Source organism: Eublepharis macularius, chromosome 1 (assembly GCF_028583425.1).
Source record: "Eublepharis macularius isolate TG4126 chromosome 1, MPM_Emac_v1.0, whole genome shotgun sequence".
NCBI lineage: Eukaryota > Metazoa > Chordata > Lepidosauria > Squamata > Eublepharidae > Eublepharis > Eublepharis macularius.
Window position 1 is genome coordinate 122864047 of NC_072790.1, and position 16638 is coordinate 122880684.

The following is a 16638-nucleotide window of genomic DNA, read 5'->3' on the forward strand; positions in this document are numbered from 1 at the left end:
CCATCAGGGAGGGGGAGGGTGCGAGCAGGCAAGAGCCTGAAAGCTACACAGGAAATCCAGGCCCCACAGGGAGATTGGCAACTCTAGAGGGGAAGACTGGGAGGTGTATTTTTACCTCAGGACACATTCAATGACTCCCACAGCAACCACATACTGTTTAGAATGTTGGGGTGATCCAGGGCTCATTTCGAGGGGGAACGCGCAGGAACGCAGTTCTGGCAGTTCCCCAAAGAGGTCACATGTCAGGTGGCCCTGCCCACCTGACTCTTGGCCATTTTGGGCCAGTTTCAGCCTGGATTGGGGCTGAAACGGCCCAGATCAGGCCTCTAACGGGTGGTGGATCACTCTCCCACTCAGTAGCGGCCTGATCCTGAGCATTTTGGGCCCCTTTCTAGCCATTTTCAGCCCCTTTTGCCATTTTGGGCCCAATTTGGGCCTGCAATCTGTTAGGCCCACCACGTGCCCCCTGGACCCATGCCCATCGTGGCTGGTAAAGACCAGTGCCGATGGTCTGCGGTCCTCGTTGGAGGCCATTGTTTACACATCCTTGGGCACGGGGTTTTTCCCCGGGCCACTAAAGGAAGCCATGGTGAGACCGCTCCTGAAAAGACCATCACTGGACCCCACTGACCTGGTCAATTATCGCCCAGTCTCGAACCTCCCATTTCTGGGGAAGGTGATTGAGCAGGCGGCAGTGGGACAGATACAGGGTTTTCTGAATGATGTCTCGGCCCTAGATCCCTTTCAGTCCGGGTTCCGGCCAGGACATGGGACGGAGACGCTGCTGGTCGCCCTCACAGACAACCTTCGCAGACATCTGGATCGAGGTGGTTCAGCGCTGCTATTACTGGATTTGTCAGCAGCGTTTGACACAGTCGATTATGATCTTCTGACTCACCGCCTCGCTGATGTGGGGATATGAGGGACTGCCTTACAGTGGCTTTTCTCTTTTCTCCACAGTCGGGAACAGAGGGTGACGCTTGGGGAGAAATTGTCACCCCGTCACCCATTGGTGTGTGGGGTCCCGCAGGGGCCAATACTCTCCCCTTTACTGTTTAACATCTATATGCGCCCCCTTGCCCAGCTGGTGCGAAGTTTTGGGCTTGGGTGCCATCAATATGCAGATGAAACCCAACTGTATCTGATGACGGACGGACGGCCCGGCTCAGCCCCAGATGTCCTAGAACATGCATTTGCAGCCATGACTGATTGGTTGAAACAGAGTCGACTGAAACTGAACCCAACAAAGACGGAGGTCCTATACTTGAGCCATGGGGGACTGGATTCGGGACTCCGGCTCCCGACCCTCGATGGGGCACAGCTTGTGCCTGTTCCAAGGGTTAGGAGCCTGGGGGTGATCCTAGATGCCTCCCTGAAAATGGAGGCACAGGTCACAGCGGTTGTCAGGTCTTCTTTTTTCCATCTGCGGCAGACCAGACAACTTGTCCCTTACCTGTCTACCTGTGACTTAACTACAGTGATCCAGGCAACGGTCATCGCTAGGTTGGATTACTGTAACGCGCTCTACACGGGCCTACCCTTGTGCCTGACCCAAAGATTACAGCTGGTGCAAAATGCAGCGGCACACATCATTATGAAAGCACCAAATAGGGTGCATATTACACCAATATTGTGCAAGCTGCATTGGTTGCCAGTGGAGTATCGGATCAGGTTCAAGGTTTTGGTATTGACCTATAAGGCCTGTGCGGACTGGGGCCAGCATATCTGAGGGACCGTCTCTCCCCGTATATTCCCCAGAGGACCCTCCGATCAGGAGAAAAGAAATTACTATCAGTCCCTGGCTCCAAGGAGGCCCGCCTGGCCTCGACTAGAGAAAGAGCTTTTTCAGTCTTGGCTCCTACCTGGTGGAACACTCTGTCTACCGAGACCAGGGCCCGGCAGGATTTACTATCTTTCCGCCGGGCCTGTAAGACAGAATTGTTCCGCCAGGCTTATGGCTGAGGCTGGGCCTCCACTGGCTGGAGGATATAACGTCTACTCCCCTCCCTATGAGAACTGTCCACCACTGTTCTGAAGCTGCTGCCTTGTTTCAATTGCACTGCTGCACTTTCTGTAATCGCCACTAAAAAAAAAAAAGTGCTGCTATTTTTAATATCTTTATATAATGCTTTTAATGTTTTATGATAATGTTTAATGAAATGTTTTAAATGTTTTTAATGCTGTTATCCGCCCTGAGCCTGCTTGCGGGGAGGGCGGAATATAAATATGATAAAATAAATAAATAAAAATAAATAAAATAAATAAATATGCTGATGAGATGCTAATGAGTTTCTCTAGCTCTTTTTCTATAAAATGACCCCTGTGGTGATCACTAATCAGGCTGCATATGCAAATGACCTCAGGGAAGAGTGGCTGAGTTGGCAGTTCGTGGGGGAGGAGAGGAGAAGCCTTCCAGCCACACAGGGAAGCTGTATCCTGTTGGGAAAACACATTTTACCTCTTTTTACCCCCTTAGGGAGCGAATTTCTTAAAATTCCTCTTACTGAGCCTCTACCTCACAAAAGGAACATTCTCCCCAAATTTCACATTTCTAGGTCCAGGGGTTTGGGCTGGGCATTGATGAGTCAGTCAGGACACGTGTGTGTGTGTGTGTGTGTGTGTGTGTGTGTTTGTTTGTTTGTTTGTTTGTGTGTGTGTGTGTTTGTTTGTTTGTTTGTTTGTTTGTTTGTTTGTTTGTTTGCAGACTTTTTATGGAGCGGTTTGCCATTGCCTTCCACAGTCATCTACACCCCCAGGAAACTGGGTACTCATTTTACCAACCTTGGAAGGTTGGACGGCTGAGTCAACCTTGAGCCGACTACTTGAACCCAGCTTCTGCCAGGATTGCACTCAGGTTGTGAGCAGAGCTTGGGCTGCAGTACTGCAGCTTACTACTCTGTGCCATGGGGCTCTGTATGAATAAGTAAATAATAAATTAATTTTTCTAGTTGATTACACAGACTAAAATTGATGTAATTTTAGCTGTTCAAGCACATACTGCTACTATTGCTTCTACTACTATTGCTACTAATGACGACAACAACAACAACATTCAATATACTGCCCTTCAGGACAATTTAACACCCTCTCAGAGCAGTTTACAAAGTGTGTTATTATCCTCACAACAATCACCCTGTGAGGTGGGTGGGGCTGAGAGAGCTCTGGAAGAGCTGTGAGTGACCAAAGTCAGCCAGGTGGCTTCAAGTAGAGGAGTGGGGAATCAAACCCGGCTCTCTAGATTAGAATCTTGCCACTCTTAATCACTACACCAAACTGGTTGCAGATTTGCAAACTAAATCAGGATCGATACCTAATCTATACTTCTTTCAGTACAACAGATTCTCATTTATTCCATAGCACAATTATTTGCATTTTAAATTTAGTTGAAACTGAACATTTTCAGGAGGGTCACAGTGGGGCACTAAAGGTTTTGTTTTATTCTGTTTCCCTTCAGAAAATGCAGCTGATATAGCCAATCAGCTGCTGAATCTCACTGGAGAAGGTCAGCAGTTGACTTCAGACAAAGTTAATGATGTTGTCCAGAAGCTTAAAAAAATTGTGAATGATGAGGAAATTAATGAGTCTTTGGGTTCTACAGTGGTCACAATCTTTTCCAATATTTTGACCAGTTCTGACAATGTTTTGGCAGCAGCATCTTCTGAGTAAGTGTTTCTAGAAAGACTATAAAGAAAGTCTGAGAATGTTTACAGGGCAGTTCTAAGACCCTTCTACATCCATTGAAGTTACACCCTTCTACATCCATTGAAGATTGCACTGTTATCTACAGGCAATCTGTTGTTTGAAGACATATTTCGTGGTACAGAATGGACACATAATCAGTACAGTGATTTCTGTGTATTGTGCTAATACCCAAGTGAGATATACGCTGATCTGGAAAACATAGATTTGCCAGTATATTCAAAAAGTGATAAAAGTGGTAGGATGTTGTGGCTGTGCTACCATGTTCTCAGAATATCAACACAGAGCTCAATATTAACTGAAATATATCAGTATAACTTCATTAGATAAGCTTACATAAATTAAGTGGAGAAGTAGATCAGAAGGAACTATTTTTCAATATTTTGGCATACAGGAAAATAAATGAGCATAAAACATTTATATCATCCTGCATGTGTGCTTATATTACAAATACAAATGTGTTTTCTGATGGTGTCAAGGTACTTTAATTACTTCTGCTTTTATTAAAATCTTTTAAAAATTCGTTATCTTTTGCTTAATTTTAGAGCTATAAAGACCATTGATGCCTTAGCTTTAAAGATTCAGTTTACAGGCCCCTCCATGAGCATCTCAACGCGGAATTTGGCACTTGGAGTTTCATCTCTAAATTCAACTTTATTCAGTGGATCGTCCTTCAGTGTTGGTTCTCAGAACAATGTTTCAGACTTTCAGGTACAGAATATACAATTACATATTGCACAAATGCAGGCTTATGTTTTGTTTATTTGTTTATTGTATTGTAATTTGTTTATTACAAGAGAGAGGCCTATAAGGACTCACGAGGTGGGAGAATCCTATTTTCCCCATGGGCCCCTGCGTCCTTTCTTCTTGTTTCTCCCATCTCCCTAGAGGGGAGAAGCAAGCTGATTGCATGGGTGCTTGGAGCTAAAAGACATCTCTTACAAAACATCTATATGCAGTTTAGGGAGATTAACTTTTGGAGTTGGTCTTAGGTTTTAGATTTTGCTACAAGCCTGGAGGTTTCCCCATGATTTCAGAAACATTTACCTAATTTCCAAGTGGCCCCATTATTTGGGCATTCTGATCTTCACACTGCTGCAAATGTGAAGATCATGTCTAGGAATTAGATATATGATTATTTATTTCATAAGTTTATATCCTGCTTTTTGGCCAATTTGGGTTTGAAGGCAAATTATTACATCTGGCATACAGAATATGATTGTTTATGCAGTACAGATTTAAAATAAACTGCTGGAATGGTAAGGCTGGGAAGTTAAAAACACGTTGGAAAAAACATCTGACTGTCTACATATGCAGCAGGTTAAAGGGAAGAGCCTAGCATGCCAGAAAACACAACACTGCTGCCCCACTCCTAACAGTAGAAATCCTGTCTAACCCCATTGCTCTGGATTCTGAGATTTCCTGTAGCATTTTTGACAGAAAAGTTCAAGGATCATAGAATCATAGAATCATAGAGTTGGAAGGGGCCATATAGACCATCTAGTCCAACCCCCTGCCCAGTGCAGGATCAGCCTAAAGCATCTCTGACAAATACTCATCCAGCCTCTTCTTGAAAACTGTCAGTGAAGGGGAGCTCACCACCTCCCTAGGCCGCTGATTCCACTTTTGAACTACTCTGACCATGAAAAAGTTCTTCCTAATATCCAGCCGGTACATCTGTGCATGTAATTTAAGCCCATTGTTTTGGGTCCTACCCTCTGCTGCCAACTGGAACAGCTCCCTGCCCTCCTCCAAATGACAGCCTTTCAAATACTTAAAGAGAGCAATCATGTCCCCCCTCAATCTCCTCCAAACTAAACATTCCCAAGGCCCTCAGCCTTTCCTCGTAGGGCTCAGTCTCCAGACCCCTGATCATCCTCGTTGCTCTCCTCTGCACCCTCTCGATTTTGTCCTCATCCTTTTTGAAGTGAGGCCTCCAGAACTGCACACAATACTCCAGGTGTGGCCTGACCAAGGCAGTATAGAGAGGGGCTATGACCTCCTGCGATTTCGACGCTATGGCCCCTTTGATACAACCCAGGATTGAATTGGCCTTTTTTGCCACCACATCACACTGAACTTTCTACCGGCAGATGTGGATCAGTCTCTGTCTTCCCCTTCTCCCAGCAATCCTTTGTTTCTCCCAAAATGGTGATCATGGTTACAATGTCCTCATGGATCAAAAGCCCTGAGAGTCAAAGGGCTGCAGTAAGGAGGAGGGATTTTCAGTTATATGCAACCTATTTTACTTTTGCTCTTATACAACTTTTCTTACTTTGTATGACAGATTGATTTTGACAAAACCCAGGCAAATTCCCTGGCTTCTGTTGTTTTGCCTTCAAGCTTACTGAGGAACTTAAGTCAAGAAGAGCTTGAAGTTATATCCAGGGCTCAATTTACCTTTTTCAACAAAAATGGACTCTTCCAGGTAAACATGAACATGCTCCAGAGTTTAACAAATATTATGAAGCACATGAACATGTAGTTTCACATCTGTTACACAAACTGCTTCTGTTATATATTCATTGGGAACAAAATAAAGTAGTACAGCTATCTGGATTGTAATGGTATTGTATACTTGTGGAAGAATTCTGATGTTTCTGTACAAGGTTAAGGGACAAACTTTTCTTAAAAGTATAGTATTCTAAGGTATTGTAATTATATTGGTTCTCATTTAAGTCAAATGCCAGCAAAACATGCAGTGAAGCTATGCTTAAGAAACTTTGTTTTTTAATAAGCTGGGCCCTGTATGAATGAAAAAAATGCACTAAAGAGCCACTAGGGTTGCCAGATGATATCTTAAAATATATCAGGCTCACTGTTGTTCACATGCACTCCTGGACCCAGCACAATGACATCACTTTCAGAAGTGACATCATTCGCCAACCCCTGCTACATGGTTCTCTCCCCTCCTCCATTTTATCATGAAAACAGCCCTGTGCCGGGGGCCCAGCTGTGGCACTCTCCTTGCACTCGCCCTCTTCGCCCATCTTTGCCTACCCAGCCCTGGAGGGCCACCACTGCAGCTGCAGCAGCCATGCAAGCTTATTTTTGAGGGAAGGTGGTAGCGCACAGGCAGCGGGACACAGGCAGGCTGGCTGGCCACTCCCCCTGTGAGCAGGTGGCCAGGCTGAGCAGGCATTGCTCAGGCCTTTCTCCCCTGCACCCACCTCAAAAACCACTTTGTCATCAAACCGGTGGCATCCTTCTCCTCCGCCATCAGGCATTCTGGGAAACCAAATCTGCTGAGCTCCTCAGCATAATTCCTTTGTATAGCCCAACTGCCAACATGGGAAAAACTACAACTCCCAGCAGTGTCTGTTGCAGGAATGTTACATGGGAGCCAAAGGCACAAACTGCATTTTTTGGCAGCCACCAAAGCGTTTTTCTTTTCCACAACGTACCCAACCCACCAGGCCTTAAAATAAAGGGGGCCATTGGGGGGGTGGCTCATGGGAGGGAGGCACCATGAGTTCTGACAGTGAGTGCCTGAGGCCAGCCTCTCCTCCCACACAAAGCTACGGTTGCTAGGTGTCTGGTATTTTAATTCTATTTCCCCCAGACAGTCCAAGAAAATACTGGACTATCTGGGTGAAAACCAGACACCTAGCAACCCTAACAGCTACCCAAAAATAAGGTAACAATCAGGTGCCCTCTGAGTGCAGAAAAAAATACAGAAACAATGATGGAAAATGTGACTTTGTAATTAATCAAAAGATTTTAAATGGCATACAGAGGACTAAATATACTATAGAAAGAACTGGATGTTGAAAACAGCTTTGCATCAGTTAATGAGGAAAAAGAAGTCAGCTTGTTCAAGCCCCTGGAAGCTTATTTGAGGAAGAAATGCTGGAGGAGGGGAATTTCCAAATTATTCCCCCTGCATATTCTCATGTGCCCCTGACTAATAAATATGTAGGCTACAGGGACCCTCCCTGTTCAGGACTTGAGCATCTTATCTTGAAATGGCTCTGAGTTGCCTAGTCCGTCTACTTTGAAACCTAGTGGGGAGGGGCTTCCTGTGGAGGGGAGAGGCACCGCTTCTCTTCTTTTTTGTGTACATTCTCCGTGCACTTATGATGATGTCACTTTCAGTTTAAACTGGAAGCGACAGGGTCTCAGCATTTCCACTTTAAACCAGAAATGATATAATTGGGAGCAGGCAGAGCATACACACTCCATTTTGTCATTTGCTTTAGCCAGCCTCCACATACCTTCCCACCCCCACCAGTCAGGTGAGCAGGGGCAGCATCTGTAGCATAGTGGTTAAGTGGCTGGGCTCTGAGCCAGCACTGCAGGTTTGACTCTCACTACCACCAAAAACTCTGCAGGTGGCCTTTGGGAAGCCGCTCCTTTCAGCCCCAGCTCCCCATCTTTATTGTGGGGATAATAATTACACTGACTTTGTTTATCACTTTGAGAGTGACACTAATCTTTCTAGAAGAGTGGTATACAAGCATGTTGTTGTCATTGTCGTCATCGACAACAACAGGTAGGGGATCCTTGCTCCTAGCAAGGGGCTGGCATCTCTAAAATAGCTGCCTTTGAAGACTGTTTGGAAACTGCAATTAATGCAAAATATTGAAGCCAGAATCCTATCAAGGGCTGGATACAGGGGACATTGTCCATATATGGCGACAACACAATCTGCCTAATTGTTTCTTGACATAGTTTAGAGTGCTAGTTATTACCTTTAGATTTTTAAACAGCTTAGGGCCAGGATATATGAATGTTCTTATAATGAGTGATGTTAAGTGTCAGCATGTTGACAACTTATTTATTCTGGTAAACTGCAGAAAAATCTGTGTATCCTGTCTACTCTTCTTAGTGCTCAGAATGACAGTTTTTGTTGTAATGTTTCAATTACTCTTCCAAAGGATCGAGATTCTAATGGCACTTTAACCAGCTTTGTGGTGGCATGTAGCATTGGCAATATTACCATACACAATCTCCAAGAAGCTGTGAAGATTACAATAAAACATACAGCTAAGCATACCACAAAGCAGGTAAGAGATCTGGATGTTTTGGTTTGGTTTGGCTTAAAAAGTTTGTGTTTCCTAAAGTCAAATGAAATCTGAAAGAAAATAATAAAGCACAATATGAATTATACAAAATAAAAATCTCTGTTGCCAGAGTTAAACATTTGGTGCTTTAGAGCAGAGGGGCTCTAATCTGGATAATTGGGTTTGATTCCCCACTCCTCCACTTGAAGCCAGCTGGGTGACTTTGGGTCAGTCACAGCTCTTCCAGAGCTCTCTCAGCTGCACCCACCTCACAAGGTGATTGTTGTGCTAATAATAATGAGATATTTTGTAAACTGCTCTGCTTGGGTGTTAAGTCGCCCTGAAGGGTGGCATATAAATTGAATGTTGTTGTCATTTTGGAGATCTAGATTCAGATACCTGTTGAAGCATGAACTTAGGCTAGAATTATATGTTAACTAGAAAACATGCAGTTCTCATGGATGAGCAGAGGAATATTTGCAGAAGGAAAATTATGGGCAGGAATGAATACTCAAGCTCCCACACCTATGAATGCTCCCATTGGACAGTTTTCCCCCACTGGACTTTCAAAACAGAAATGAGCCTGAGTGGGGAAAACTGCCAATGGGAGGTAAAGCATTTTGCGGGAAGAATCAGCAGGTGCAAGATACTTGTAGCATCCATCTTTCTCACCCACCATTTCCTCCCTGCATGTGATCTTTCATTATATTATCTCAGCAAATGTCGGACTGGGACCAAGTGTCTGTCAATATAATGTTTCATTCCTCTATCTTTACTGAGCAACTGTGAGTAGCTCTCACAAGTCATTTGGATGGGAAATTTTTAGGTCTCAGTCCCAAAATTTTATATTTCAATCCATGAAGAGGCAAAGTTTATTCATGTTTTTTCTTTATTGTAAATATTTAGGAGAAAACTAAACCCTCTTGTGTCTTTTGGGATATGAATAAAAATGGTAAGTTCTCTTTTAAATTTCTCTTGTGGGAAGAATTGTGTAATTATTAATTCTGACCTTTTAAACCTATTTTGAATCTACTAAAATAAGCACTGTTCCATATGCTGGTTCAAGAGTTCAACAATATGAAACTCAGATACTTATTTCATGCTGGTTTGTGTACAATAGTACAGTACTACAGAATCACTAAATGAACTTTGATAGGTTCTGTGCTGGAAAACAAGTTAGGAAATGAAAACAAGGCATATATATGTAATTATGCCATTATGATCAGAGGGTTTTTTTAAAAGGAGAAATTACCTTGGGGGATAAGCCAAACCAATCTTGTAGGTCCTTGGAGTGCGATAAATTCACTTTCTTGCGAGCAAATCATGTTAATGTTGGATTTTTCATGCTTTATGTTTTATATTTATTTAATTCATTCTAGTCGTTTTTGTTCTGAGAAAAATGGTGAGAGTTCAGGGCTTGTAAGATTCCAAATAATACATTGCTTCTCATATAGTATTATTATTAATTGCCATTGCAATACATTTTTACGTTTCTTGGTTTTTCTAGATGGCCAAGGTGGATGGAATTCTACAGGGTGCTTTGCACAAGCAGAGTCAAATGAAAATGAGACAACCTGCCTATGCAATCATCTTACACATTTTGGTGTACTAATGGTAACTAGAAATCCCATTGTGTTTTGTAGATGAGATTAAAGGAAATTAGGGAATGTATGTGTTCAGTTTGTTCCTCAAACAACTGTGTAGTTTTCTAAAAGGAATTGAGGTCTTTCTTTAAAAATACTCAACTCTGTTAGTATTTGCACTGCCAGCCTAAAGGCAGGGATGCACAGGGCAGGAAAAACCACGCTGACGCTTGTTTGGAGAAAATTGGCCACAACTTTATTGGTTACAGGATTAAGGAGCTATGGCTGCGTAGGGGCACGGATCCCAGCATCGGCTGGCCCGCCTGCCCACCGATGACACCTCACCCCTCCAGCACGCCTGCTGCAGGGGGAAAACCTGGAATGACGGTTAAAGGAGTCACACTGGGCGGTGGCCTCTGCATGGCTCCCCCGTCACCTGGACACAGGCCTGCTCTGTCAGCCTCCCGAGCTGGGTTTACCACTGCCAAGCCTGGTCCAAGATCCCTTATGGGGATCCCCATCTATGGGGAAACAGTGCCAGCCGGCCCTGTCTTTCCCTGATGGGATCGGTGCCCCATGCCCAAACTGCCACGGGAGGCATGAAATGGCTCCCCGCCGCAGCTCCTAATGCCGCAACCAACAAAGCAAAGCATCCCAGAGGTCTTGTAACCATATATCCTGACCCCAGCTGGACAGGTTCACTCCATCTGCATACCACTATAAATGTTACCCTGATTGGCTGGCCTGGGATTTGAACTGCAGGAGTACAAGATGACCTGCAGAGGCTGCCGGGGGCCTCACCCCCACTGAGAACATGGCAGCCGCCATGTGCCTTGCCCTCCTCCCCTCTCAGCCTGCAACCGACTCCCCCAGGTAAGTTTGGGGGCCTGTGTTTTCCACTGATTGCTTCCATCTAGAAATAAAATTATACAGGTACGTGAGATTTATTTGGTTTAAATAGATTGTTACAAAAAACAGCTAAAGTTCTTGAAATACCAAGCCAAAAAAAATGGAAGAAAGGGATTTTCCCCTTCTTGCATATGATTTATAGAATATTAAAGACAAAAGCTTTACTATTTGGTGTACATAGGCTAGTATGTTAGCTCTTTCACATCTTGCTCTTATTTAAATATAAAGAATATCACAAGCTTTGCTGTTCCTTCTTTAGTCATGTACTGTTCTACATTCAAATGCTTGTGGGAAACATTTGAAATAAATCCAGTGTCTCCTTTCTCCTGCTCATAATGATTTTGTGCGATTCGGAAGTGAGCAAAATGTCTTTGGAATGCTGGCAGCATTCCAGTTTGAGAATTATTATATTATCGGACATTCCAAGATGCCTTTGCTCAGTCATTCAAATATTGCAGCTCCAGTCTACCAAGAATGATTTATACACAGAAATATGCATATATGCACAGAAATATGTATACTTTCACAATGTAACTCTGTTTAGGTATAAATGTTGTTTCCAGCTGTTATGTCTCTTGCCTCTGAGTTTTTTCAGGAAATATAGGAAGGAAACCAGAGGTGTGACAACTATGTGCTAAATATATTAAGTACCATGGTTGTAGCCAAAAATTTTCTTGAATTGTCACCTGTTTTGTTGCAAAACAAAAATGGTAATGCTTATAAAAATGTTTATCCAACAGTTAATATTTTTGTGTGTTTTTATGTATAGGATCTCACAGGAACTGTTGCAAAAATAGACGCGGAAAATACCAAAGTCCTCACTTTCATAACGTACATTGGTTGTGGAATATCTGCTATATTTTCAGCTGCAACTCTTCTGACCTACATTGCTTTTGAGTAAGTTTTTGTTCTCCTGTCAAAACAGGTTAAAAAATAAGTTTCTTCATCTGTCAAAATGTTTCTAGGTAAGCCTACCAAACACTTTTTTAAAGTTTTGATTGTAATCGGCAAGGATCAGGATCCTGTGGTCACTTTATGTATCTCAAATTTAAAAGCTCTGCAGCCTATTCTTATGATTTCCTGCACCGTGATTAGACTCCATTGATACCTGGGATAGCGTAAACACCTCTCTGTTGCATTATGCCACAGTTGCAGAGATGTTACTAGAGGTGTGCACTGAAAAAAATTTTTTAGCGAATTCAGATTCAGTATACTGAACTAGAAAAAAATTCGTTATTCCTTGAATACTGAATTCATTCTCCAGTTCGGCTTGGCAATACAGAGCAAATTTGAAAAAATTCGGCCATTGTTTCCAATGGGAAACACTATTCAGGTCTTTCCGGGGATTCAGGGGGTATTTTTGGACAGAATTTTACTAAGTTTGCTGGGGACCTACTCCTAACTGTCCTCTAACAACCCCTCAAGTTTCATGAAGATTGGACTTTGGGGGGCCATTTTATGGCCCTCAAAGAGGGTGCCCCCAGAGACCCCCAATCTCCATTATTCCCTAGAGGGAAAACTATGGGAAATAGGGGTAACATTTGCAGAAGAAATTTCCCATGGACATTCCCCTGACTGTGCTCTAAAGACCCCCAAAGTTTCATAAAGTTTGGGCCTCGGGGGCCATTTTATAGTCCCCCCCCCAGAAGGGTCCCCAGCCACCTCCAATCGCCATTATTCCCTATGGGGAAAACTAGAGGAGCTATCTAGGGGAGCTATCTAGGGGGCTGAGGTGTCATTTTGCAAGCAAAATACACCAAATTTGCCGGGGACCTAGTCCTAACTGTCCTCTAAAGACCCCTCAAGTTTCAGGGATATTGGACCCTGGGAGGCCATTTTATATCCTCCCAAAGAATGTGTCCCCAGCCACCCCATTTGTTTCTGTTGTGGAGAAAAAAAAGATTTCCACTGCAGAAACACATGAATCATGGCTGCCATGATCACAGGCACACTCTCAATTACAATCTCCATACCAGACAGCCCACAGAATCAAAATGAAGCCCCCCCCCAAAAAAACCCTGCACTCCCAGCCACTCTCGTTAGTTTCTATTGTGGTGAAAAAAGAGATTCCTGCTGCAGAAACACATGGATCATGGCTGCCATGGCCACAGGCACGCTCTCAATTACAATCTACATGCCAGACAGTCCAACAGAACCAAAATGAAACCCCAACCCAAAACCAAGCATCCCTTGAGTTGTCCCTTGTTTCATTTTGGATTGGGTGATTCTCTGCTGTGATGTTAGTTATTTAGATTTCGGCTGTTTGCACATGTTGTTAAAGCAACAGGCTACTTACTGAACACTGGCGTTTTTTTCCACAGATTCCAGATGCCTCCGATTTCAAAGCGGAAGCAGGCAATTTGTCTTTCGTCTGATCAGTGTCCTTGACACGGCACAGGACAGAGCGGGAAATCCCGGTCTCAGAAAAGACGATGATCAGATGAAAGACAAACTGCCTGCTTCTGCTTTGAAATCAGAGGCATCTGGAATCTGTGAAAAAAAACACCAGCATTCAGTAAGTAGCCCATCTCTTTAACAGCATGTGGAAACGACCTTCTATTCCGCCCTCCCCACAAAAGGCTCAGGGCGGATTACAGAATAATAAAACAGTATTGCTGAACTGCTTTGGCAATACCAAATTGGATTTGTCAATACTGAATTTTACCAAATTGGGTAAAATTCAGTATTTAAAGCCAAATCCTGAACCCAAATTGCACATCCCTAGATGTTTCTCTGACAATGCAAAAAAAAAACAACCCACTTAAAACAGATGACTAGAATCAGAAAGTAGAATGTTTTAAAACAAATTTAAGAGCACCACATCTTAAAAATTTAATACACACATCACATGAAAACACAGCTTCTTGTAGTATTGAGAGCTACTTTAGGCATTCAGGTATTTGTGCTGAGAGTAATATGAATCTCTTAATTTTATTGTATTTGAATAAAAAAGATGAAACCCAAATAAGAAAACAGAGACTATTTACAAACAAATCAAAATTATAATTACAAACCAAAATTATACCTTATGTTTACACACAGTGTTAGCTCAGTTGCATACAGTTAATAAGTATAAACAGCATGATATATCTGGAGAGGTTTATATGGGTATTACGAGCATCTACAGTTTTCATAAACAGTATCCAGCACTGGTATTTTGTGGCTGGATTTAGACTTTAGAATTCTGTTGTTGATGATGAACATGATCTATGTTAATATTATTATTTATTCTTCATCTATGCAATTTTTAAAAAAGTCCCTCATCAATATGTTTTCTAGTAAAACTGTAGTATTTATTTATTTACATTTTTTATTTTTGCATTTGTTCCCTGCTCTCCCCACACGCAGCCCCACACATTATTTATAGCACGTTTCTCACCGAGACTCAAGGAAGATTACACTCTGTAAGTCAACACGCTCAACAGCAACATTCGATAAACAATGCAATAGGGTACTTATCTCCCATGTGTGTGCACTCCCATGCTCCCCTGCCTTGCTGAACTGGCTTCAGAGCACCTGGTGTTTCCTCGCTTGTGCTAGAAAATGACATAGTTTTCCAGCACCAAGGAAGAACTGTGGGGTAGCTGAAGCAAAAAAATTGCCCATTTGAAAGTGTCAGCACTCCCGTGTTTCACTGAAACTTCAAATGAGTGTTCTTCCAGCTTTAGCTTGCCCCACATCTCTTCCTTGGTGCTGCAAAATGACGTCATTTTTCTAGAACAAGGAAAGAAATGCCAGGCACTTTGAAGCAAGGTCAATGGGATGGGAGAGCAGGCTTTCCCCCCCCCACCCATGCCTCCCCCTGCTAGCCAGGTGAGCAGGGCTGGGGGTGGCGGCAGGTGGGGTGGGGATTACCCTGCCCCCAGCAGGGGGTGGGAAGCCTAAGTAATATGCCTAAGTAATTTGTAAGCCTAAGTAATATGTATGCCCTGCCTTGTTCCCAATAATTACCAAGTTGTGGTGTTCTGCACCAACCTGCATCTCCAAGTAAATTCAAGACAAGACCTGTGTAGAGCATTTTAAACCTATGGATTAGATTGAGACTAAATGTTTCCACATTTAGAAGAATTTCTGCTAACAGAGAGTGACTTCCTCCCTTCCCCTCCCACAGCAGCCCAAAATGACCACCCAAAATCTTGTTCCTGGGGCTCCTCTCTCCTCCAAGAGGAGGAGCATTTGGGGAGATTTTGGGCTACTATAGGGAGAAGTAGGAAAATCATGCTGCATGAGTGGAAGTCTTTGTGCCTATGGAAATGTCCAAAGTGGATCCAAATTAGTGTATTGGATTCTATGAACTGTGAGCATCTTATGGGCACAAAAAGGTTTGTTGGTGAATGAAGGATGCAGGGGCTGATTTTGAATGAATCCTCCTATTTATCACAGCCATCCATGCTCCTTGATTCCATTTCCAAAAATTGCAGGGAGTTGCTATGGGAAGGAGGAAGCTGCAAAGATGCATTTCCACAGGGAAATGCCCTTGCAAATCCAACACTGTATGTGTCATAGAACACTATACATGGCTGTCGAGTGTTTCTGGTGAAAGATCTGAAAGCACTTGAGGGTTTTCTTGATTAGTAGAAATTTAAAGTTTGAAATTTCGAGCTCCATCATAGAGTTAAGCATGTTTAAGCATATTGATTTCATTGAACATCAGCTCAATTAACTCTCTGCTGGATTACAGCTTCACCAGTTCTGAAATCCAAGGATGTCTAACCTTTATAAACCAAAACACATACTTGTTATAAATAACATAGGTTATAACATAATTTGCTTTCCATTTCTCACCAGAAAATTGCGAAGAGATTATCCCTCCAAAATCTTAATGAACTTGAGCACAGCCTTGTTGTGTCTAAACTTGGTCTTTCTCCTTGATGGCTGGATAGCATCATTTGACATAGAAGGGCTCTGCATTGGTGTTGCTGCCCTCTTACATTATTTCCTTCTGGCAACCTTTACGTGGATGGGCTTGGAAGCTGTTCACATGTATATAGCCTTGGTGAAAGTGTTCAATACCTACATTCGTCGATACATTCTAAAATTTTGTGTAATTGGCTGGGGTAAGTAATTCTTTTGCAACTTAAATTAGTACACTGGCTTGGTTACATTTCACAAGTGCCTTAAACTCTTACTATTATCAAGGTTGTAGACAATTTTTAATAAAAATTTAAATTTATCCTTAGAATAATTATTCTAGCATATTATGGTATTATGCTATATTATGGTATTAAAAGATACAGAATGTTTCTAGAGAGCTCTCTGGGATACTACAGAACAACAATTAAAGTTTTTAATGAACTTTTAAAATTGGTTATCTTCTTTGAATAAGTTTAACTCAAAATGCATTCATAGTCTCTTAAAAATTCTAGAATTCCAAGATTTTCTTAGTGGGAGGATTGAGTTAACACATTCAGCATGCTTGTATTAATGACCATGAAGGTATTAAT

At 42.7% G+C, this 16638-nt stretch overlaps 1 protein-coding gene across 2 annotated transcripts in view; it reads left to right on the forward strand.

Annotated features, from left to right (window-relative positions):
• The window catches only part of ADGRG6 (adhesion G protein-coupled receptor G6), a 183255-nt gene that overhangs the window by 131501 nt on the left and 35116 nt on the right, over window positions 1-16638 (forward strand). For both annotated transcript variants that reach the window (XM_054980842.1, XM_054980850.1), the window contains exons 13-20: window positions 3455-3662; window positions 4245-4410; window positions 5987-6127; window positions 8577-8705; window positions 9609-9654; window positions 10210-10316; window positions 11964-12091; window positions 15983-16251. In XM_054980842.1, coding sequence (XP_054836817.1) covers window positions 3455-3662; window positions 4245-4410; window positions 5987-6127; window positions 8577-8705; window positions 9609-9654; window positions 10210-10316; window positions 11964-12091; window positions 15983-16251 — 1194 coding nt within the window. The remainder of the gene's footprint in view (window positions 1-3454; window positions 3663-4244; window positions 4411-5986; window positions 6128-8576; window positions 8706-9608; window positions 9655-10209; window positions 10317-11963; window positions 12092-15982; window positions 16252-16638) is intronic.